The 21,901-nt window shown below is 54.0% G+C and overlaps 8 protein-coding genes across 8 annotated transcripts; 3 read left to right on the forward strand and 5 right to left on the reverse strand.

The window, feature by feature from the left end:
• Positions 1-63: 63 nt before the first annotated feature.
• Positions 64-2,514, forward strand: HD553DRAFT_326481 (uncharacterized protein; the record flags this gene model as incomplete). Its single annotated transcript, XM_046181709.1, has 2 exons — positions 64-1,219; positions 1,289-2,514. 2 exons carry the CDS (start codon positions 64-66, stop codon positions 2,512-2,514), a joined length of 2,382 nt encoding a protein of 793 aa, XP_046033266.1.
• A 1,133-nt stretch (positions 2,515-3,647) lies between these two features.
• On the forward strand, positions 3,648-4,949 carry HD553DRAFT_277404 (inositolphosphorylceramide synthase; the record flags this gene model as incomplete). The annotated part of the gene is made up of 2 exons (XM_046177997.1): positions 3,648-4,317; positions 4,390-4,949. 2 exons carry the CDS (start codon positions 3,648-3,650, stop codon positions 4,947-4,949), a joined length of 1,230 nt encoding a protein of 409 aa, XP_046033267.1.
• Positions 4,950-5,914: 965 nt separating this feature from the next.
• Positions 5,915-8,408, reverse strand: HD553DRAFT_318533 (Spo11/DNA topoisomerase VI subunit A). The gene is made up of 16 exons (XM_046180888.1): positions 8,138-8,408; positions 7,930-8,073; positions 7,816-7,854; positions 7,672-7,745; positions 7,544-7,610; positions 7,464-7,478; positions 7,344-7,383; positions 7,234-7,287; positions 7,090-7,176; positions 6,948-7,031; positions 6,797-6,868; positions 6,666-6,730; positions 6,440-6,601; positions 6,325-6,379; positions 6,228-6,274; positions 5,915-6,162 (listed from the first exon to the last, which is right to left on the reverse strand). The coding sequence occupies exons 1-16, from the start codon at positions 8,185-8,187 to the stop codon at positions 5,937-5,939; spliced, it is 1,281 nt and encodes a 426-aa protein (XP_046033268.1). The 5' UTR covers positions 8,188-8,408; the 3' UTR covers positions 5,915-5,936.
• Positions 8,409-8,426: 18 nt separating this feature from the next.
• HD553DRAFT_352608 (uncharacterized protein) lies at positions 8,427-12,085 on the reverse strand. Its single transcript, XM_046183708.1, has 2 exons — positions 8,729-12,085; positions 8,427-8,662 (listed from the first exon to the last, which is right to left on the reverse strand). The coding sequence occupies exon 1, from the start codon at positions 11,864-11,866 to the stop codon at positions 8,738-8,740; it is 3,129 nt and encodes a 1,042-aa protein (XP_046033269.1). The 5' UTR covers positions 11,867-12,085; the 3' UTR covers positions 8,427-8,662; positions 8,729-8,737.
• A 71-nt stretch (positions 12,086-12,156) lies between these two features.
• On the reverse strand, positions 12,157-13,854 carry HD553DRAFT_318536 (uncharacterized protein). Its single transcript, XM_046180889.1, has 2 exons — positions 13,643-13,854; positions 12,157-13,574 (listed from the first exon to the last, which is right to left on the reverse strand). Exons 1-2 carry the CDS (start codon positions 13,742-13,744, stop codon positions 12,393-12,395), a joined length of 1,284 nt encoding a protein of 427 aa, XP_046033270.1. The 5' UTR covers positions 13,745-13,854; the 3' UTR covers positions 12,157-12,392.
• A 1,712-nt stretch (positions 13,855-15,566) lies between these two features.
• On the reverse strand, positions 15,567-17,557 carry HD553DRAFT_318538 (uncharacterized protein). Its single transcript, XM_046180890.1, has 2 exons — positions 17,357-17,557; positions 15,567-17,213 (listed from the first exon to the last, which is right to left on the reverse strand). Exons 1-2 carry the CDS (start codon positions 17,458-17,460, stop codon positions 15,704-15,706), a joined length of 1,614 nt encoding a protein of 537 aa, XP_046033271.1. The 5' UTR covers positions 17,461-17,557; the 3' UTR covers positions 15,567-15,703.
• A 237-nt stretch (positions 17,558-17,794) lies between these two features.
• Positions 17,795-19,183, forward strand: HD553DRAFT_318539 (uncharacterized protein). Its single transcript, XM_046180891.1, has one exon. The coding sequence runs from the start codon at positions 17,873-17,875 to the stop codon at positions 19,160-19,162; it is 1,290 nt and encodes a 429-aa protein (XP_046033272.1). The 5' UTR covers positions 17,795-17,872; the 3' UTR covers positions 19,163-19,183.
• A 69-nt stretch (positions 19,184-19,252) lies between these two features.
• On the reverse strand, positions 19,253-20,546 carry HD553DRAFT_300642 (uncharacterized protein; the record flags this gene model as incomplete). Its single annotated transcript, XM_046178640.1, has 4 exons — positions 20,423-20,546; positions 20,209-20,346; positions 19,394-20,145; positions 19,253-19,300 (listed from the first exon to the last, which is right to left on the reverse strand). The coding sequence occupies exons 1-4, from the start codon at positions 20,478-20,480 to the stop codon at positions 19,253-19,255; spliced, it is 996 nt and encodes a 331-aa protein (XP_046033273.1). The 5' UTR covers positions 20,481-20,546.
• Positions 20,547-21,901: the final 1,355 nt, after the last annotated feature.

The raw sequence follows: 21,901 nt of genomic DNA on the forward strand, positions 1-21,901 counted from the left end.
CTTGGAGGACATCGATGGGTACTCCGCGAGTTGACCCAAAAGCCTATCTTCAAGTCGGGACCGATGTCGTGGTCAGAACCCTTCCCAACAGCGAGGTTGAGAGCTCGGGAGGCTTTGCCTGCTGCCCTCCTTCGCGTGTGGCAGGCGCTCTCGATCGGTTGTGAATCGGCGGAGGCTTGGGGAGAAGTGGAACGGGATCTCGCCGAACTACTGGAAGAAGGGTTCGACGCCGACGAATGGCAAAAGGTCGGAGCCATTGCTTGTAGTGGGGGCTCGCGAGGGACGCGAACATGTGCGTTCCATCAAATGGTATGGGATTGCGGCGTGCGGGAGGCTTTCCAGGGTGAGATGAAGGCCCCTCCAGTGAGCAGGTTTGTGGAGTTCGCCTTCCACGTCCTGGTCAAAGGATGTGAGCAGCGCGAGGGGGATGAATGGTGGGGAGGAATGTCGTCGCTGGACCTGATGAATATCCTCCGAGGAGCAGGCTTGGACGACGAAGACGATGAAGAGCTGCAGAATACGGTGTCAACGGTACTTGAGCGTCTGAAAGGCATCGAGAGACGAGAGATCTCGGCAAGACGAGATCGACAGCGAGAGAGGATCCAGGGCGACATTTCCCCCGCGACCGGGAACAGGGATGACGGGGATGCCGAAGCTCGCGAACGGAAGGAACTGGGAATCATGGTCCGGGCTGTCGGTTGGCGACGTATGGTTTTCATGGGAGAAAACTGGATGGAAGGAGCGTCTGTGGCTATGATCGCAACGATCGCGGGCGTGATTCTTGAAGTGTTTGTCTCCCGTGACGACTGGCGATCGGACTCTTCGCTGATGGGGGAACTCGAGTTCTTGCGGGAACTGATCGGACCGGCGGCGTTTTCGACTCGGGAGTGGATACCCATCCTCCAACTGCTGCGTCGAACAAGTCTGATGACTGTTCAGACTGCCTTGAGAAAGTTGCGGGACTGTGTCTTACTGCCGGAGGCTCGTTCGCGGTGGAAGGACCTCGTTCAGAGTGCGGCGGAGATGTGGGCGTCTGAGCCTGGGGTTCAGCCAGAAATCATCCCCGTTGTGAACCTCGAGTGGTTGGGAACGCCTCTTGGTCATGCCAGCGATGTGTTGCGGGAGCTCTCCGAAGGTGTCGTACTGTACATGCCTCGGTCGGTCAAGGAGCAACTCGTACGCGAACGTTTGGGGTCTTTCAGTAGGCCCGTTTGGTCTGGTAAGTAAAAGCGTCTTCGATAACTTCCATGATTAACAGATTACTGACTTACGAATACACATCTTATAGGGTTCTTTGCCGACATGGACCTACTCGAGCGACAAATGATCACTCGTCAAACATGGGAAAGGCGATTTACGTTGCGTAGGAATTTCGCTCTTTCGTGGTTGAACGAGTGGACCAAGCCCGGGACGGACAAGATGTTGCGAATGCGTGGGTTGATCTTCGGTCTTCATCTCGATCTACCCGGTGGAGCAGCATTGGTACCGCGGAATGTGCCATTTGCCTATTCGCGGCCCGCAGGTTTCACCGAGAGGAGTCTAAGCGAAGAGCGTGCTGTTCGCGAGGTAGTAGATCTTTTCGAGATACCCGACCCGGCAGTGGATGTTGCGGACATGGATCTCGATATTGGGGATGGTCCTGGGCCTGACGCGGACGCTGCTACAGGAGAAGACGCCGGGGACGACGGGAATACCGGACGAGGGGGAGAAGGGACTGACGAGTCCAACAACAACAACAACGGAGGAGGAGCTGACGAGCCCCCCGAGAAGAACGTGGACGAGGAGGTCGCTGCGAAGTCCAAATCAAGGACTCCCGGATCGAAGGAGAGCAGCCCGGCAAAACCCCGTACGAGCAAGAACAGTGCGGGCGTGCTTTCGGCCGGGTTGCCCAAGGATAGGGAAGAGTCCGATGACTCTGACTACGCCGACTCTGAAAAAGGCGATAACGGCGACTCGGGCGATTCTGACGATGCGGACGCCTGGGAAGAAGGCGGATCCTGCGTGAAGAAGCTTGGGGACAAGAAGACCGCGGGAAGGCCAGGAGCGGGAGTCGCTTGGACTCACCAGATCGGGCCGGCTCAAGACGTCAATTTCTTCGTCAAGTCGAACGACCAATACCGCTCGTCCAGCAAGAGCAAGGTCGCGCTGGAGTGGGGCCAGGACGACGATTGGGTAGACCCAACCTTGATCTTGCCTTCAAAAGCGAGTGATAAGAAGTCCTGTGCCACGAAGAAACAGGCCTCGGACGCCCGGTCGAAGAAAGCGGGAGATATTCGCGACGCCATTCACGACAAGTTGATCGACGCAGCAAGGACAACCGGTACCGTCGGTCTCTACATGCAGGTGTATCCGGGTAGGATGGGTGTAGAGATGGCGATAACGCCAAACCTTGATCCCCAAGAAGCGGAGTGGAAGCGTTTGGCTTACGAGTTCTTCGACTACACGAGTGAGATTTCGGCCGACTGGGCTAGGAGGATCCGGGAGAAGGAAGAGGGGTTCAACGACGAAGAGTAAGGGAGATCGAGAGTATTGATACGGAGTATTATAATGCGTTTGAATTGTTTAAAGAGGTCCTGTATCGTGTAGCTTGATGTCCAATATGCCGAAATTATGCATGTATGATTCTCTCTCGAATGGCACAGTCAAAATATTGCAGCACAAGGGATGACTGGGCTGACTTGAAAACATGGTAAAGGATACTCGCGAACGGCGAACACTAAGTGTTCGCGGGCGACCAGGACGTTTGCGGTCGCCGGAATTGTTCGCGGGGACATGTTCGCCTTACAACAAGATGGTGTCTAGGAGAGTTGTACTGATTGGATAAGGGAGGTTGATCATGTGAACTGACATGGGTGTGGAAAGACCATGATTCTGTTAGTATATGTGATTGATGAGAACGAGAGGAGGTCAGGCTAAGAGACTATGAATGATATTGGCAACTGGCGACTTGATCTTTGAGAGAGAGAGAGAGAGAGAGAGGGAGCAAGTCGAATGTGATATAAGGTTAATAAGCTAGTAATTACTTACTAAACAAAGTAATGAGTTAGTAAGGTACTAATCACTTACTCAATTGATTAATACTATACACTAGACGGCTAATTATCAATTAGTAATGCGTGTGATGTGATGTGTGACCGAGTTAAGAACAGAGTACCTTCTGCTCGATCGCTCAAACATTCGCTCAAACATTCGCGCGAACGGGCGTGGGCGCGTCTCTTAGCTTAGTAAGGCAGAGAAAAATTGTGAACCCGAGCGATTGTCAATCTTTCACGCGCGCCAGGGATAGGTGGGCGGGCGGGCGGGGGGAAGTCACGTGATGATCAATAGCAGCTCTCATGGTCAGCAATATCGCATTGGCATTGGCATATACCCTAATCATTATTATTATTATTGTTAATCACATCCAACTGGAAACCATATACGACGTCTCGTTCGGTAGTCTTCCTGCGAGCCTTGTCCGTCGACCATCTATAGGAGAGCGACAAGGAGGATAGGACACGTATGCCTGTATGCCTCACGAGCAGGATCCCTTCTCCCACCCTTATTCTTCACCGAATCTTCGCATAGACTACAACATCTCGTCTTCGAAACCTACAATGCAACGATCAAACTCTCAGAACCAAGTGCCGACGGCTTCGGTCGGCAGAATGGTACTAGCTCCTTTCGCGAGGCTCTTCCGCACGTTGAGAATACCGGTACCGACCAACATGGCTACTACCGCTGCCAATCCCTTGTCGTCGCTGGTTGCCCACATCATCGCCGGGTTGAAACGGCTCGATACATCAATGGATCCACGAAAAACGATCGGCATCCTACGACAGTACCAATTCACGATATACAACACGGCATTATGGGCAGGCTTGGCGATCCTTGCCTGCGTCAACCTCTACATCATGGATTCGCGCTTGCTCAAGGTCCTAATCCCCACTGCATATCTTGCCGCCATCCTCATCCCCGCCACCTCGCAATTCTTCTTTCCCGCCACACCCGTGTTGATGTGGGTCCTCACCTTCTTCTGCGCGAGGTACATCCCCTCTTCTTGGCGACCGGATATCCACGTCGTCCTGCTCCCTACGTTGGAGTCCGTCCTGTATGGGGCGAACATCTCGGACCTGTTGACCCGATTTACCCATCCGGTGCTCGACATTCTCGCTTGGTTGCCATATGGAGTCGGTCACTTTGCGATTCCCGGTATTATCGCGCTCGTCCTATGGACCTTTGCACCCAAAGGCTCTGCCCAATTCTTTGGGAAAGCTTTTGGCTTTATGAACCTTGTGGGCGTGCTTTGCCAGATCTTTTTCCCATGCGCCGCCCCATGTAAGTCTGACCACTAGCAGCATCCGCAAAGGAGTTTCACGGCTGATCCTGTCGTCCCTCGTTCGCTTATAGGGTATGAGATTATTCACGGTCTCGTTCCGGCCAATTACTCGATGCCGGGTTCTCCTGGAGGTCTGATGCGGATCGATCGAATCTTTGGATCTAAAGGCTACACGAACACGTTTGGTTCGGCTCCTCTAGTCTTTGGAGCCTTCCCATCGCTACACTCTGGCTGTGCCACCATGGACGCCCTCTTCCTGACGCATTTCTTCCCCAAATATCGCTATGCGTACTGGACCTATGTGGGGGTTCTGTACTGGAGTACTATGTACCTAACTCATCATTACCTGATTGACGTGGTCGGTGGAGGTTGTCTAGCCCTTGCGAGCTTCTTTTATTTCATGCCAAAGGAATTCAAAGATCTCGCAAGCGGCATCGATTGGGAGGCTGAAGGAACTCATGGAGGACAATACGATCGGGTGGGGCAGGAGCAAGACGAGCTGGATCTAGATGAGGAGATACGACAGTTGGATGGAAACCATGTCGAACCCGAAAGCACGGCGTCGACAAAGGAAGCCCTCCGGGGCAAGAATGCGAGAGATGGGAGCCGTGAAGATAGCCAGTTAGTCTAGGGAGCTTCATCAGCTTCGCAGAAAGGCTAGACAATTGCGATCTGGCTTGACGCGACGTTGTTGGATGAGCGGCCCTTACAGTACAACTAGACATACAATGAAGCAGCACATTAATGATCCCCTCTTGTGGTCGAGTATCGGTCAGGAAGCATCTCTAACCCGGCGACGCCACCTTCTTCGTCGTGTCGTGTTTGATTCTGAGAATCTCGCCAAGACTGCAGATCGGGATCGGCATGAGTCGCTTGCCGGTTTCCAAGCTGAGCTCGAGCGTCACGGATCCATGCTGTCAAGACTGCATGGGATGTGAGCATCGAGCAAAAGAATGACGACGCTAAGTTCAGATCGATTCGTCAGTAACGTAGTACTTAGAAAAAAGTGTTGCGCCGAATCCCCAAAGCGATGACTTACACAGAAAGGTCAAGAACAGAGTATTTCGAGCAGGTCGAGGCCGCACCATTCGTGAGACCGCAAACGTGATCAAACTCCCAGAAGTGAAGCCTGTAAGAGCACCCAGAACTTGGGTACGCTAGATTGGAGGTGACGAGACAGCTCGCGAGAATTTCAGCCCAAGTGCTTTGGTCGATGCGAGATGTTCAAGTACCTACCCTTGTGAGACGGAGGTAATCGTTTTCTGTCATGCCATCGCTGATCCGGGGTGCCCCTCCAGACGTTTGATTGATGGGCGCAGCTAGAGAACACGACGGTTCACCTCAGTCAAAATATTCGATCAGAGATCGCATGGACGATGCCTGCTCACGTCGCCCGATCTGTCCTAGGCTCATCTTGAGATCCTGCGGCCGTCGGAGAAAATGCTAGAGGAGGGATCGGAAACTTTGTATCCAAGGTCTGGCTTTCTTGGCAGGTAAAGCATATGTGTGACTGTCGGACACCCAGGTGCGTACAGTCATATACATCGATACATCGAGCTATCTTATAAGCGACCGGCTAGGCAAATCGCGAAGCGAATCGGGGATCCTTGAGGATTCGTCATGACGAATCGGCATCTGCTTCCGAACGCCCGACATTGCTACTTCCTGCCTGGACGGACGTGCTTGCGCTTATTTCTCGTTGCAGCAGGCTGACCAGCAGAGGGTCCCCTGCGCATTCGATAGCAGCAGAGTTTTCCAGAGCCCAAGAACCCTGAGCTAGACTTTCTGTGAGGATCTGGATCTCGGCTTTTCGCTGTGTATGAAGCATGTAGCAGAGTTCGCGCCTACCCAGTCACACGAGTTTAGCGAGGCGTTTCACTCAATCGACACAGAAAGTTGGCAAACTAACCGCCAATGTCGGGGCATGTCGACTCTTGATCTTAGCATTGATAAGGCCTATGTGGTAGTGAGCTCAGGTCTATGTAAAAGTCCTGACCTTTACTTACAAACGCGATGTCCTTCTCCGATAATGGGAGCAATCTATCAAACTCGATACCGAGGCTATCAACACGTGTCAGCGAAATCGCGTTTCGTACTAGGGACACGTTGCAGGTAGCTGACCTTGACCAGGAAGTTGCTTTAATGCCGATCCAGACTAGGCGATCTTTGAGTGCCAGGCCTTTCGTTTCCGTGGAATTTTGAGACTTCATGCTCCCGAATTGATAGACGGACGCGATGTCAATCCCATGAGGATCGGCATCCACCAAGACGAACATCCTCAGCCTGCGACCGCATTTCGTTGAGCGTTATGATGATGATGAGGTATCCCTTGAACAGTGGAACTCGCGTTGGCATCGTATCCGCCAGATACCGAAGAAAACGCAACGTTTTCAGGTCTGGATAGCCTTTCCCCTGTCAAGTCTTGGTTGAGCTATGTATCGACATCTGAAGAGATACGGGATTGATTGCTCAGCTCACAGTGATCAGGATACCAGGGCCGAGTCGCAAATTGGTAGCAAAGCCATTCGTAACGAGCGTATGGTATACCGCCTGTGGAGGAGACCGTTTCCTCGCGTTATGGTTCAGCCAAACTCTGCTTCACCTAAACACCCGGTGTGAGACAAATTACCTCCTTCTCGACTATTAAGAGCCACTTTGGCTGTTTTTCAAAATGAATCGTCCGGACGACTGTTACTTCGGGGATATGACACGGCTGCAGGTCCGGTCTGACTGAGTTGAAGATTCGCAGTGAAACCATCGGGTCTACTCACTGCTGTAGAGCAGTCTAGAACGGATTCGTCTCCCGTGACAAACACCTTGGCGATGGGGCAGTAAAGAAGACCCTTCGCAGCGGCGGACTGAACAAGAAACATCATTTCATCAACTGAACCAGTCCGGTCACAGAGATGGCTTACGAGCCTGAAGTCGTTGCGACACAAGCCAGCGGATGCAACGATCGTATCCAGAATCTGATTCGAGCAACCTCTGAGCCTGTCCGCTAGTCTTTAGAAATTCCGCGACATACTTCATCGCTAATCGCTTGCCTGGAGAACAGGTGAACATCGCTGTGGAGCAGGGGCTCCAATATGGACCCAAAACTTTGTTAGGCACTTGTTAGGTTCGTGTTCTTCGAGCGAGGACTGACCGATAGAAGACGTCTCTTTGAAGCGTCAAGGAGCGAGTCAACCTGCAATCACCATAGCGTTGTACCAGAGAGAGACCCACCTCTTCGTGATCGAAGCATCTTCTGTCAAGGTTTCATGTAAAATCTCTACTATTCGCATGTAACGAGCTTGTGTTGTCCGATCAGCAGATATCAACGTCTGTATGCCAAATGCCGAGTTGTTTCTTACCTAAGGACAAGGCCGAAGAGCGCGTAGAGTATGGATTCGAAGAAGCTTGTGGAAATTTGATGTCTTTTTCGGTCCTGAAATACGAGACCTACCGAGGTCAGCCATCGATACCTTGCGGGTGGAACAAGCGAGAGGCTTACTTACCCTTTACCACGGTCATATATATCTAAGCGTATTTGAGCACTGTGATACAATTCGTATTGTGTACACGTACACACGTGAGTTCCATCCTCCAGGAGACCGACTATCGAGACTCACGAAGTCTCCGCCGTTTGATGTTCTCCAGTACCGTCAGACTCTGTTGACCGCAACAGCAATCGATTGACCTTTTGCTGCTCCTTCAGCATCTGAACCATGGCACCGGTGATCATCTCCTCCAGATAGGCCAGAGCCTCACGCGCTCTACAACGCGATAGAGGTGTCTAGGATGGGATCTGAGTACTGATAGGCGGGAATGTGCGCTCACCGATCCGATCCAAATGATAGACTGTCCTCGCTAATTCCGTTCCCAGTCATGATTGATTCTCCCGAGATCCCGGTCACTGACTCTGTGTCGATGACGTTGTTGTCGCTTGATCAAATCCGCGAGTTGTGTCGAGATCCGACAGATCGATGTGACATATACTACTTTTATAGCTTGTAGCTTGTATACTTGCTCTCTTATACGAGATGTCAGGGTAAGGGTTGATCATATTAGTTCCCTCTCGCAAGGTCGAGGCCGTCGAGGAAGGTCGACCTCCTTTCGCGAGAAACATGGGTCGCATCGATGTATGACGTAATCAACAGGATGAAACACGCACAGATAAAGTCCCACAGTCGGCATAGAGTGCGTGTCAATATACAAGGAGTAGGAATTGGCAATCTAAAGACCTTACAAACGCGGGATTCACACGTGCCAAAGCCCACGAGCGGCGTATACAACGGATATCAAATGGTCATGTCTAGGTCAGGCTGGTACGCCCGGACGTCTCGTGTCGTAATGGGTCGGGTACTAAACAAGGACCACGCTTCGTCAGTACGCTCTTCGGTCACATCAGCGAAACATCCTTGTACTGACTGGTCATCATCAGTTGGCGTAATTATTCCTGTGCAGTGCTTTCAGTTCTCCGCCTAGATCGAGAGGTCCCTTCTCCACGCCCTCGAATGTCACCGAGTCTCGTAAATGCGAGGCACTGGCGCTGAAGCTCGTTGATCTGGCTCCAAACGACACTTGTCGCCTGTGCTCCCTGTATGGTGATGGGGAGATACTGTCCGTAATGACCGAAGGGTACTTGTACCTGTTTGCAGAAGACAGTACCGGCGAGATCGGAAAGGGTGATTGTGAAGCTCCGCTGGCAGAGGATGGTAGGAAGTCTAGAGCGGGAGTGGATCCGGTCGCTCCGATCTGAAGAGATCTCAAGAAATTTTGGCTCGTAGTGGGCGTCGTAAATGCTGGAAAGCCGAGCCCTCCGATCCTGGGCTTGTTCAGGGGAGTTGGGCTACCCCCATTCCGCTGCACAGGTGTAGAACCCGATTGCATTACGCCAGTGTCGAAGAAGTCTTCGAATTTTGGAGTAGAGTATATCTTCTTGTAGTCGGAATCCGGCGCCCCAGGAGTTTGGCAGATATTGTAGTGTTCGGCATAGGATACTATCCTCGGCTTTGTGTAGGTCCTGGGCGACCCAGGAATGGCGGACTTGGACGCAACGCTCGAGCCCGAAGGAAGACGAGGGCTCGCGTACAGTGCAGGGGTATCCATCAACGGGGTAGGGAAATGAGCGCCAGGCGAAAAAGTGGGCGAAGGCGCCAGTGCCGCATCACTCGTATGCGCATGGTAGCTCCGTGCGGTCTCATCAGTCGCCGAGAATGTTGGGCCAAGCGCTTGCCTCAATTTGGGTGTGACAGGAACGCCGATTGGATCAGGAGGCGAGTCGAGGACGTGAGACACCGGTCCTTCAACATCACACCGTCGGCAGAACCATTGATCTTCCAGCTCGTCTTCACTTGCGATACCACAACAAGAGAGGTGGTACCAAGTGGAGCAACCGTCACAGCACACCATGCCCCCACCTTCTTCGTTGCGGCCGCCGCATAGGCAACCGGCTTCTTCGGCAGGAGATATGATGGGCAGTGCGGCACCGATCTCGAGATCGCGCTCTACAAGAGTTTTACCCTTTTGTTTGGCGCGTAGTACTGCTTCTCGGGCATCCGAACTTGTCTTGCTTGTCCTGCCTCTCTCTTTGAGGTGTTTCATCAGAACAGCACGCGAGTCTGTATCGCTGCTTTCATCCTCGCTAGGCGCTTCAAGATAACGCTCAAGCGAAGAAGTCTTCTCTCTCTCGAGCATTGTTGTTTGTTGCAGCTGGCGTTTTTGCAGCCAATCGATTTCTTGTGTCCATGGAGGCATCGAGTCTGGCCAGTCAGGAGCATGTGCAAGAATGGCATTTGTTGCTCGAGTGGATTTGGTACTGATCGATATCGGTGACTGTTTCTCACGAGAATGGCGATCAGCCGTCACCTTGGCGGGCTCGCTGTCCTTTTCTTCATCGCCGTCAGCCTTCGCTTCGGATTCCACGTCGGATCCGTCGAGGCCTAGGAATTGCAACGCCAGCTCTTGCTTGATCGCCAATCTGCCGAAGTGCTCCACAGAAGTTATCGAAGATCCAAGATCCGTAGACAGGGAGTATTTCCCTCTTCTCTTTGACGGAGATGCGGGCAACATCGCTGCAGTGGCCGGTAGGTCTCGACCGTCGGCAGAAGCTTCCAAGCGCTTCCTCTTCTTGGCGCTGTTTGTCTCTTCGACAGTTTCAACCTTCGCCCGTCTCGGCGTTGTCAACGCAAGCTGACCCAACTCGTTCCAATCTTGCCCATCTTCCTCCTCTATTTTCGCCTCGGGCGCGAGCTTGGGCGCGGCCTGACACAACCATGCCAAGTCAGACCGCAGAACCGCTCTCTCCTGTACTATCGCAGTGCCGTCATCCAGAGTGCGGAGGCTAGGTGCCAGCGTTGTTCTTTCACTGTTATGCTTCTGCCTGTGATCCGGGGTCGAAGCCACGTCGATCCCGTCACGCGACGGCGACTCTGTCCCGCTCCTGAGGGACAGCTCTTCTCGAGTCGGGTGATCCAGAGAGCCAGGCGTGCTATCTGGAAACACGAGCCTCCTGCCCTCAGTGACGCTACACCTGATCTCTAGTCGCTGCGCCGTACCCCGACGGATGTGTGACCAATCCGAATGCGATCTTTGATGCAGCGGATGTGTAGCATCTGAAGGAAGTCGGGTTCCGTTGCGTCCCAGATGCTGAGAGACAGCGCTTGGCCCTGAAGTCGACACAGTGCTGGCACTGGCAGTCCGCTTATGGGATCGTATGGCGTCTGGAACTGGCGGTAACTCCACCCCGTCAGGATGCAACCCCAGATCAGCACTTCGACTATGTATCAGTGTTCGCCTGTCGAATTCGACATTCGACTCTTGCGGCTTGCGCTTGCTGTCTTTTGGAACGGTGTCCGTCCTCGCGGGAAGTAGTACCGAAGTGGGTCTGGAGGACAAAGCATTGGGAGGTAGCGGAGACGGGGACTGAGGAAGATGAAGGTAGGGAGCGTTTCCAAGGTTGTGCTGATGATGCAACGCGGCATGCCTGGCCGACTGATGAGGCAGCATATCTTCAGATGATCCTGGCGGAATTATATGGTAGCCTTGTGCCGGGTAGGGGTGAACAGACTGGTGGGCGTATGCAGGATAAACGAAAGGGGCGGATCCCGGGTAGGCGAAGTAGGGTGATGGCCCGACCGAATATGGAGTGGAATAGACGGATGTGCCAACATGAGTAGGGGTTGTCAGGCGACTCGGGGTGAAGTAGGTCGGCGTGACAGAGTGAGCCAGGTGGTAAGTCGGAGTCACAATGGTGCTCATATGCTCAAGACGATATGGAGACACTTGCTCCAGCGGCGGAAGCTGCATCGGAGCTGAATGCTGATGAAAGCGCATATCGACCGCGCCGATAGCGTAACCTGTCGATGGAGTCTGTACACCTACCGTAGAATCTCTTCTCGGTAAGGATTCGCTGATCGAAGTTTGAATAGATTGCGGTCTTGTACTGCGTGTCTTGCGCCGGGTCGTAGGCGGCACGATGGTAGATGCGAGATCGGACGATCTCAAGGTAGCCGCATCTTCAGGTGCCAGAGTGGCAACCTGCGTTCCCGTGATGACACTGGTCATCTCGAAAGGCAAGGGGTGTGGGAAGGGGTGCGATTGAATCGCTATCGTGGGTGATTCCAGCGTGAACACCGAATACTAGGTCGTGTCGTGCATCTCCAGTTGATCGACAGGGCGGTCCTCTGAAACGATTGATGGAGTAGCTATTGACGATGAGCTCGGCTTGGTTGAGCGTCTGCAAAAATCCTGGAGAGATCAGACTCGTCCCGTTCCTTGACGATCTTGCGTAACAGTAGTAGTTGGTATCTCATATCTCAAAGATTAACGGCCATTTCACGACACAATCGACAAAAGGCGCGATGGCGGGTCGTTGCGATTTGTGATTACGTAAACATATCCGTCACGAGAAGAGCAACAACAACAATCAAACGACGATGGTGGAACGAAATTGACGAAACTATCAGTCTACAGAAATGCTGGATGAAATGCTATACAAATGCTTTACGTATGCTCGTTTGCGTGCTCGGGATGTATTGCTCAAGATGGCAATGTCTGTTCGTGTCAACTATTCTGCTGCGTCCCCGTTCTTTCACATCGAATCGTCCTTCTGCTGCTTTGAAAATCCTGCCATTTCAACCAGAGTGTCCGACTTGGGACTTCGCTTGAGTTCCAACCCCATGACCGATCGAAGGCTTTCGGATGGAAGGGGACAATCTACTGGCGTATGTTCTGCTCCAGTCTCACTCGGCGATGTGGCCGACCCGATGTCGAGGGATGGTGCTTGCAGGGAATCGGCGTCAACTGCACTCGAGCCTGAAGACCGTGGCCGGCTTGGCACGACCTCTTGGACTGCCGAATTTTCGATCGAAGAGTCGCTTGGAACACTATGCGATACTCCTGCGCTATCGAAAGCCGCTACCCCATCGAGCTTCATCTCACGGCCAGTGCCGATCGTGGAGTGGTCCTTTGCACTCGTCATCTTGCGTATGAAACGCTTCCATCCTGACTGGGGCTCGAGTATCTCCGTGGTGGTAGCAGCACGTGTGGTACTGCTCCTCGAATTTGTTGTAACGAACTCAAATTGCTCCTCCTCTTCCCTAGGACTGGGTAGCAATACGGGTTTTCGCGGTACAATCTTGTTTGACTGCGAGCTGGACATTCGTCGGAACAAACCGCTCATCGGCCGCTTCTGCGACTTCTTGTCACTTTGATGATGACCAGGGCCTCGAGCTAGCTGCCCCGAGGACGAGGTGGAACTGCTCGTTGAAACCATTGAGTTGGGCCGTGGGCGAAGAAAAGCTCCAGAGAAGGAGAATCGACGATCCTCGATGGGAGACGCGGGTACAGGCGAGACGTTTCCGCTACTGATCGCCGCAACGGTCAAGACGGCATCTGTCGTGCTGCTGCGTGACGTCGTAGCCGGCCTCGACGGGGAGGATGAAGCCGGAGTAGGAGCGGCCTGTGGCAACTGACTGGCTGCCCAGCCGAACATGGTTCGAGGTCGAGTGGGTTCAGACCCTCGCTTATTCTGACGAGATCTAGCGTAGTTCGGGACCCCAGCCGGAGGTGCAGCTTCACGGGTGATGACTTCTGTCGGGGACCCAGCCTCCGAGGAAAGGGGCGAGGTGATCCTGATAAACGGCCTAGGGGCCTTGATTCGACCCCCGCGGGATTCTGCGCGAGTTTGTACAGCGTCGGGCGAGATAGACGGCGAGGACGTGATTTTCAAAAAGGCTGCAATCTCGGCCGGGGTGACGTCGTGGTCGATGTTCTATAAGCGCATTCGTGCAGGACGTCAGTAAGAAAGAATTCGGACGGTAATCATTCGCGGTGACTTACCTCGATGTATAAGCTGCCGCTCGATGTTCGAGCGTACACGTCTTTCTGTATTAGGGATGGCATTTGCACTGGGATGCTCGATGTGACGTCGGCCTGGACCATTCCTCGCTCTCCGAATGCAACCGGTCGATCGACGAGAGCGACTCTCTTTAAGGCGACTTCTCGGTCGCTTCTCTCCCCAAGATTATGCGGTGACCCGCCGTCCGTCTCTCGGCTGTCCTGCTCGGCGCTCACACCTCGTTTGTGACTGCTCTTGGTAGGCGACGAGGGACTAGTCGTCCTGCTGAGCTTGAACCTGAATTTGCTCGGAGATATCAAGACGGCCTTCTGGGTGTTGCCCTGGCGAATCTCAAAGGTATCGACCGAGTTCCAGCCGGCAGAGTGTTTTGTCTGGAGGTTTCCCGGCAGGTACGGGTAGGCGGAACCAGGTAGAACAGAGTCCTGGCTGGAGGTATCGATCTGGGCGGCAAAGATGTGGTGTTGATGTCGAGGAGACGGGGGGCACGAAGCGGGAGACGAGGTATCGGACGACGGAGTGATGCTGCCTGAGCAAGAATAGTTGGATGCTGGGAGGGACGAGATCGATACCGTGCGGTCAAGAAGGTGTGGTTGTAACATGACGATGAGCTCTGTCGAGTTACTCTGCCAGCCTAGACCGGATCGAAAGGTGGGTGGATTCAAAAAGCCTTGTCAGGAGGAATCGGCCTAGGATCGTCTGACTAGACGCTGGGATCCCTGGTAGCTTGTAGATCGGTACGAGATGTTCCGGACGATATCGTCGGGATGCCTCCGGAAACGATCACCGAAGGAGTAGTCGTGGTCGTGATACTCTGATGGGAGATTCAGCCTGATGAGTGAGCTACACTCTTGTGATCGACGTCCCTCTGAGCTCTGAGAGGTTGCAGTCGATCGATCTCAAAGCGTCGTCTATGATCCGGGCGAAAGGATGTTTCGAGAGCGCGAGAGCCGAAGTTGGTCTATTGTCCTTGGGTCTTCGGATACGGCGACGATATCACGATTGGTTGCTTGTTGCGAGGTGAGCTTTGATCGGAGAACTTGTAAACGATTGTCAACTGAGAGGTTGCGATGGTCGATGTGATGGATTGATCGAAGAGGTTGTGTTTTGATCTCGGTCGCGAAAACAGCAGCAGCGGTTGATTGCGATCTGATGCTGATGGATGATCTGAACTTGATCGACCCTCGGCTCGCGGAAAGGATGATGAGCAGCAGCAGCAGCGGCACCTATTTCCAGATCAACAACACACGCACAAAAGGAGAGCAGTGATCGTGTGTACAACAAAGCGCTAGAACAGCTAGAAATCAGAAACCCCGACCACAAATTCATATGCACACAGAGGATCCAGTCAGTAGCTCAGTAGCAGCAGACAGACAGACGGACAGAAGGCAGGCAAACCGCAGTAGTAGGGTAGTAGCTACCGTAGAGCCACAACAAACACGGCGACATCCAGAGATCGACCTCATCCGCGCGTAGACCGATTATTGTTCGCATTTGCTGGTGGCCAAGTCCTGGGCATCTACAGTTGCCGGTGCACTCACTCTCTGCTGGCTGCTGGCTGCTGGCCAGGTGCCGCTTTTTGTGGAGCAGTTTTCGATTTCCCTCCTACCAGCTACCAGCGAGTTCATTTGGCTAGGTCCGTGTGTGAGCCGCCATGTTGTTATTCCGATCCGGGGTGATCAGCCCCTAATTTTTCGTGGCGGGCCAGGTTGGCGGTACCAGTTCCAGCCCGCGCTTGCGCTCCTTGCCCCTGCGCACTAGCAACGCAATCGACCTCGTCGGCGGTCGCAACGTCTCGGCTACGAGACAACCTCGAAACGCATCCGAGGGCCGGCGTTCGACCTGACCCAAAGGAGACAACAGCTCGATGCTACCGCGTCTCGCATATCTCGACGCAAACAAGACGACGCAGGTCATCATCGACGTGGTATAGGTGCGGGTACGGTACAAAATGTCAGGCTACCTGCATTGATCATTATGTTGTCGAAAAGAGGAGCGGAAAGAAGAAGCCACCAGCAATTTCGATTCAAATCAAAGCCTTTGGGTCACACTGAAACGACTCCCCCGCCCTCCGCCATTCGACGGAACCACTCTCCACTGCGAGCCCCGTTTCCCGTCGTCTCGGAGCCGGTGGTTCCACAGGCCGAGGAGGTGTCCTGTTCCCTGCTAGACCCCCTGGCCATGAAAGCCTCTGCAGCAAGGGCAGCGGCGATCTTGGCGTCGAGATCGTCTTGAGCCACACGGGCCGTCGCACCGTCCTGACTGGCCAAAGCAAAGTAGTCCGGGGACCTTGAGTCGGGAGTCGCTCCTCCCGGTGTTGCTACAGGGGACTGTCGAGAGACGCTGCCCGAGCTCGACGATCGACCTTTACCCGAACAGAGCCAGATGGGACCATTCCGTGGCGATGCCGACCCCGGTCGGGTGCCCAAGAGGCAGGTCTGAGATGCGGGCTTGAGCTCTTGTGAAGCATTGTCGTGAGATCCAGAGCCGCCCGAAGTCCTCCGTCGACGCAAGAGTTCCACCTCGTCGACGACAAAGGCCGAGGCCTTCTCGTCCACCGCCTCGTCTGCTTCGTCAACAGATTGCTTCTTGTCTTCGATTTGCCGGACCATGTGTTCGACGTCGAGTTTCTTCTGAGCCCGCTTGGAGACGGGTGGGACCCAGTCTGCCTCGAGACCCTGGTCCGTGGCACGAGAACACTGTGGGCAGCATGGGCGAAGCAACGTGTACTTGTCTTGCCCCTCGTCCAGGCCGACGGGGGACTTGAGCATATCATGTCGACCGTGATCGTCCGCAGACTCGTCCTCCACCTCCAACGCTTGATCCTCCATGATACAGGGCGGCACATTAGCGCCTCGACCTTGTTCTGAAAAGTAGCCTCTCCCTGCCGATGGCGGTCCGTCGAAATCTCCAATCTTGGGTGTACTCGCTGGCGAAGCAGCGCCGGGTGAGAGAGCGCTCGATGACGAGTCGCTTGTCCAACGTTTGAGTGATGCCCCATTCGACCCAAACGCGTTCTTGTCGTCGGTCGAGTTGGTCCTGCGTTTCAAAAAAGACGGTCTTTTGAAACTTGCAAACATGCCCGGTCGAGATTTGATGGTTGGTGACGAGTCTGTGCGTGATCCCGAGCTCGTGCCCGTCAGGACCGAGAGTGGGGGTCGACCCGATTGCAAGGCCGAGGGTGTCGGCGGCGCTGGCGGTTGTCCGCTCTCGCTCTGGGTCGTACGACACACCGGTAGCACGCTCATGGGGTCCGAACGGGCTGACGCTCGATCGACGCTGAGCGCTCGAGCGAGCTTGTTGGGTCGCAAATGGATCTGCTCGACCGCATGACCAGGAGCGGTATCGGTCGATTGCTGTCGATACAATAGGCAGCCACGGAGCGGTTTACCATCGACTTCTCCGTGGGAGAATCTCCTGCTCTTGGAATTTGGCAGAGGCGGAGCGTGGCATAGTCGAGGGATGGGAATCTTGAGGGATTTCTGAGGGCTGGGGGTAAAGGTCGGATCGTAATAGATGTCCGAGTTTGATGGCCGTCTTGTCAACGGGATGGATCTGTCGATGTGATGGATTACGCGGTTCAGCCGACATTGTCATGTTACGTCCCGGTGCAGAGGTTCGGTTTGGGAAGACAGGTAGAATGTCCTGCGCTTTGGCACCGGTCCGTTTGCTCTCGCGGCCGACCGACATGTACTCACAACGTTCTCGTGGCCAATCTCGTCTGTTTTGATCCTTCTGGAATGACCGAACATCTCTCCTCGAAAGCCACGACCGATGGTCGTCGTTCCCGGTGAGCGTTCATGGATGGATGGCGGTCGAGTATGTTGTTGATATCTACGGTCTGAGAGCGGTCGTGACTGTCGATATGGATGTTGCGAGTGTGGTTGGAAGGGTGAGCGAGTGAATGGATGAGCAGATGGGAAGATCAAGTGATGGCGAGGTTGATGAGAGTAGTTGTGCTAGTGTGTTAGGGGGGAAAGTGGAGGTGAGCGAGTGTGGGGTACCCGGAAGAGTGACGTCGCTGCTGCTGTTGCCAAAGGGGGGCGGGGGGCAGGACAGGATGAGAAGCGGAAGCAAACAGCCTTCGATCACACTTGATCCCTGATCACCTGACCTTCTTATTCTACCGTCCATCCATTCATAACCCACCCACCCTGTGCACCTAGCAGCGTCTTTCACCTCGCACCTCGCCCAGTCTTTCGAGATTGACCCCGATGGACCAAATCGGTCGGGACGCCGCAGACGACCAGAATGCGGGTCCTTCCTACCGCCCACCCAAACTCAAGATGAAACTGAAGGAGACCAAGCTCGAGCGAGAAGAGAGACGTTGGAGAAAGGAGCAACGTCGGTTGAGAAAGGAGAGCGGTAGACTATACCGAGCGAATGGAGTCTCGCCCGTGGCTGGCATGGCCATCACCCCGCCGAGGCCGACCGGGGATAGTCGAGAGGAGAGTATCAGTCCACCGAGAAAGAGGATCAGGAGGACGACGTCGATCGAAGGGGAGGGAACGTTCGAGCCGAGTCGACCGGACGTCGGTCGCAACGCCTATATGCAAGACTGGGACGATGACGTGTGGCAACCACAACCCTCCGCTTACAAGCGGGACGCCGAAGCTGCGAGAGCGGTTCGAGACGAACAGGAATGGAGGCAGAAGATGTTCGACCTGATGGCAGACGAGGAGCAAGGTCCTATCGATCTGACGAGCGGACGTTATCGATCGCCACCGCTTCGTACGGCCCGTCACTACGAGCCTGACGATGCGGGCGATGGCTCACCGGCGAGCCCTCATATCCCCGAGAGGATCAGGCGTGCTGCTGGATGGAAGCATGACACGCCAGATTATGCCAACATGGACGAGGAAGAGTACTCCGAGGCGATCCGCTACGGTATGTGGCGGAGACGAAATAAGGAAGAGGTCGAGCGGCAGGAACGAGCGGCCAAGTTCAAGCACGAGGAGGCCGAAATCAAAGCCCGCTTGAAGCGTATGCAAGAGGAAGAGGAAAAGAAACGGATCGAGGTCCTCAAGCGGGAGACGGGCAAGGCAGAACAGAGACGGAGGGAAAGGGAGATGATCGATTACGCCACCAAGTGGCAGATCCTGCGAACTGGAAGGGCGGAACCGGACAAGGACCCCTCGGCATCACCGCCCCTGCGTCTAGTCGAAATACCCTGGCCCGTCTTTCTGGGCGCCGAGACTGCAGCCTTTCATCCTACCATGCTAAAACCCGAGCGTATCAGTGCCTTTTTCGGAGCGCTGCTCGAGTACGAGCTCGGCCAGAAGCAGGAGGCAGACGGTCCAACCATCAAAGCCCCGCCGAAAGGTGACACCTTGACCCTAAGACGGGTTCTGCGAGATGCCATCCTTGCCTACCACCCAGATCGCTTCATCGGCCGATACCTCAACCTGGTCCATGTTCCGGAGCAAGAAATGGTTCGAGAGGCTGTCATACGATGCAGTCAGATCATTAACGACCTCGCAAACGAAAATAAAGACAAGTTTTAACGAGCAAACCAGTCGAGCCAAGCTTGCCTTGCAATCCCTATGTAATAACACATGTCGTAAAGTACAAGCGCCACGACACCGAACCCGCGATCAACCAAAGTTGCCCCATTCCAAGCTGTAACAATCCACCCTGCCCTTCTTTCGTCGTCTGCCTACATCCCGATCAGCGACACGATCGTCCTGTGCGCCCGAGTCGTTGTCATGTCCTTCATCCTCTTCCCGATCGGATACCTCGCCGTCCTCGTCGAAACAACACAGGAGATGCGCCTTTTTCGTCGCCGTCCCTAGCCTTCCGAAAGCGACGAGCTCGAGCGGTCGGATCACCCTCTCGGGGTGCGTCATGGTGGTCGTGACGAAATGACTGTGATATCGGAGAGGATCGCCAGGATATCCTAGAAACTCGCCACCAAACTTGATACCTTGACCCATGTACATGCCTGCTTCCCAGAGCTTCCTAAACGTCGCACATCTCGACGTCTCGACGAGGTCGTCGGGGTAGGTCCACACCCCCGCTGCTCGAGCCGAGTCGAGATCCGTAAAGGAGGACTCGCCAGGACGAGGCTCGAACCAAGATTGCGGGGATGGGGTAACGTCTGGATGAGCCGGTACCGTCAAGAAATATGGCGTGCTGGTTACGTCCTTGTGTTTGCTGCCTGTTTCCCTCGGCACCTCTTCTGAAGCAGTAGATGCCGCCTGGGCGGGCGAATCGACGATAAACACGTCCAGCTCGGCATCTACCTCTCCACCCTCGCGTTCCTTTCCCTTTCCCTTGTTCAGCCTCTTTTCTTCCCTCTGACGTTTGACCTCGTCCCGTTTCACGCTTTGTATCTTGTGGGAGAATGCTTTTTTCTTCTCTTCGAGAGCGTCCGCCATCGAGACTCGCAGGTTGTGTACGTATTCTTGTCTTGCTTCATCTTGTTCCACGACCTGGGATCGTGAGGGGGCTTGAAAAGCATGAGGGGTATGTACCAGATGACATACACCTAAGATGGAAGCGACGTCAGGAACAGTATCGCTAATAATGGTCTCGCTTGATCCCGACTGACCTTCTTGTACCAACAGCACCACCTCTTCCGGCATCATGACGAGCGGTAGCCCTAGAAAAACGTTCTGTTGAGATACTCCTGGAAGGGTGCCAGTGGTAAGACCGCATATGCGGTGTTGCACACGAAGCGTGGCCGCATCTGAGACGTTCGAAGGATGACAGCGATAAGGATCAGTCTTCAATCCCGCCAAGTTGTCTGGTCATATCTAGCTCACGTTGTGCATCCCAGCAGAAGGCCTTTTTGCCCGAAACGTAAAGTGGTATAGTGCTCATATCGATTGTGGTCGTGTCGATACTGGCCGAGACGATAGCAGAGCAGAAGAGACCGTTTAGTAATGAGAGGAGGGCAGCATAGGTAAGTAGTTGAAGCAATAAATAATATAAATGTGCTGAACCTGAAGACCGGGGGGTGCGAGCGTGTGCGGATGCAAAAGAGAGTTGCTAGACGTTGGGCCGGGCTAGACCCCTTATACGATCGCAAATTCATCGTCTACACCCTCGAATCGCAGCAAATAGGGAGAACATAGCAAGGTAATTGGCAGATACACAGATAGCAAAACATACTCGGAAGATCTCGATCGAATCTCTGATCTCTGACAGCTTCGACAATTATGCCTTTCCTGGACATGCCATCATCTCCGACGGATCTGCCCGCAACTTCTAGCTCGTCCGCCCTACCGCATCTCAAGCTCAAGCAAAACGAACAGGATCCTCCGAGAATCGGTGCCAAGTGACTAATATTTCAGGCCCTACCAACTTGAACCGTCGAGCTGATCATCTTGTCCAGCCTAGGCTGCAAGAAATCGAGCTGACACCTATCGTGAGTTAGCTACGCATGATACCCAGCCTAATGCAAGTGCTGATCGTCCACCTGGGTTTAATAGCCGGGCTTTGTAGTCAAGACTACTCTTCAAACCCTACACGCCGCTTCCTCCGCACCCCCACTCACGAAGCTCTTCATCAACGTATCTTCAGCGGAACAGGTACCTGCACCTCCAGATGAAAAGGCCAATCCGCTTTGCGCGGTCGGTGCGGTCGAGTCGACCACGGACAAGGGTGAGCTCGATGTCTTCAGACGCCGATCTATCAGTTCCACGTATTCACAACGTTATTCCAACCCATTAGCTGGCAACCGTTCCCTGGTGATAGCTGCGACCTTGAGCAGCGATGTACTGAACAAGGCCAAGAAGGACAAGAAATACAAGCAGTGGCTGATACAATGGGCGTTGGAAAAGGTCGAGGAGAAGATGGGCGTCGATCTGAGTCGGAGTGAGTCTGACAAGTCGATTTCGATCTGTCTTTAGAGTACATTGATTCAAACCACCTGCATGAGCAGACTATACCGAACCGAATATCAAGTCGAAAGGCTCGTTATTGCCGAGAAAGGCAGTATTACCCATCCCTGTGGTCAAGCCCTTACTCACTAGCAAAATTCAACTGGTCGATGAAGAAATACCAGTGCGGACCGACTCGACAAAGGCACAGGGCGTATCAGAGGCTGCATCCCGACCATCACAGCCTCCCAAAGAGATACTCAAGCCGAAGACCGAATTCGAAATCGTCGATGAAGGGCGAGCTTTTTTGTTCACAATACTGTTGCCCGAAGAGGTGCGTTGGATGCAAAGATGGGATCCAAACAGGAATTACCAAGACTAATCAAGGCTGCCTGTCAGTCCGTATTTGCGGAATCGGCC

Source organism: Filobasidium floriforme, assembly GCF_021052385.1.
Source record: "Filobasidium floriforme strain CBS 6241 chromosome Unknown HD553scaffold_25, whole genome shotgun sequence".
NCBI lineage: Eukaryota > Fungi > Basidiomycota > Tremellomycetes > Filobasidiales > Filobasidiaceae > Filobasidium > Filobasidium floriforme.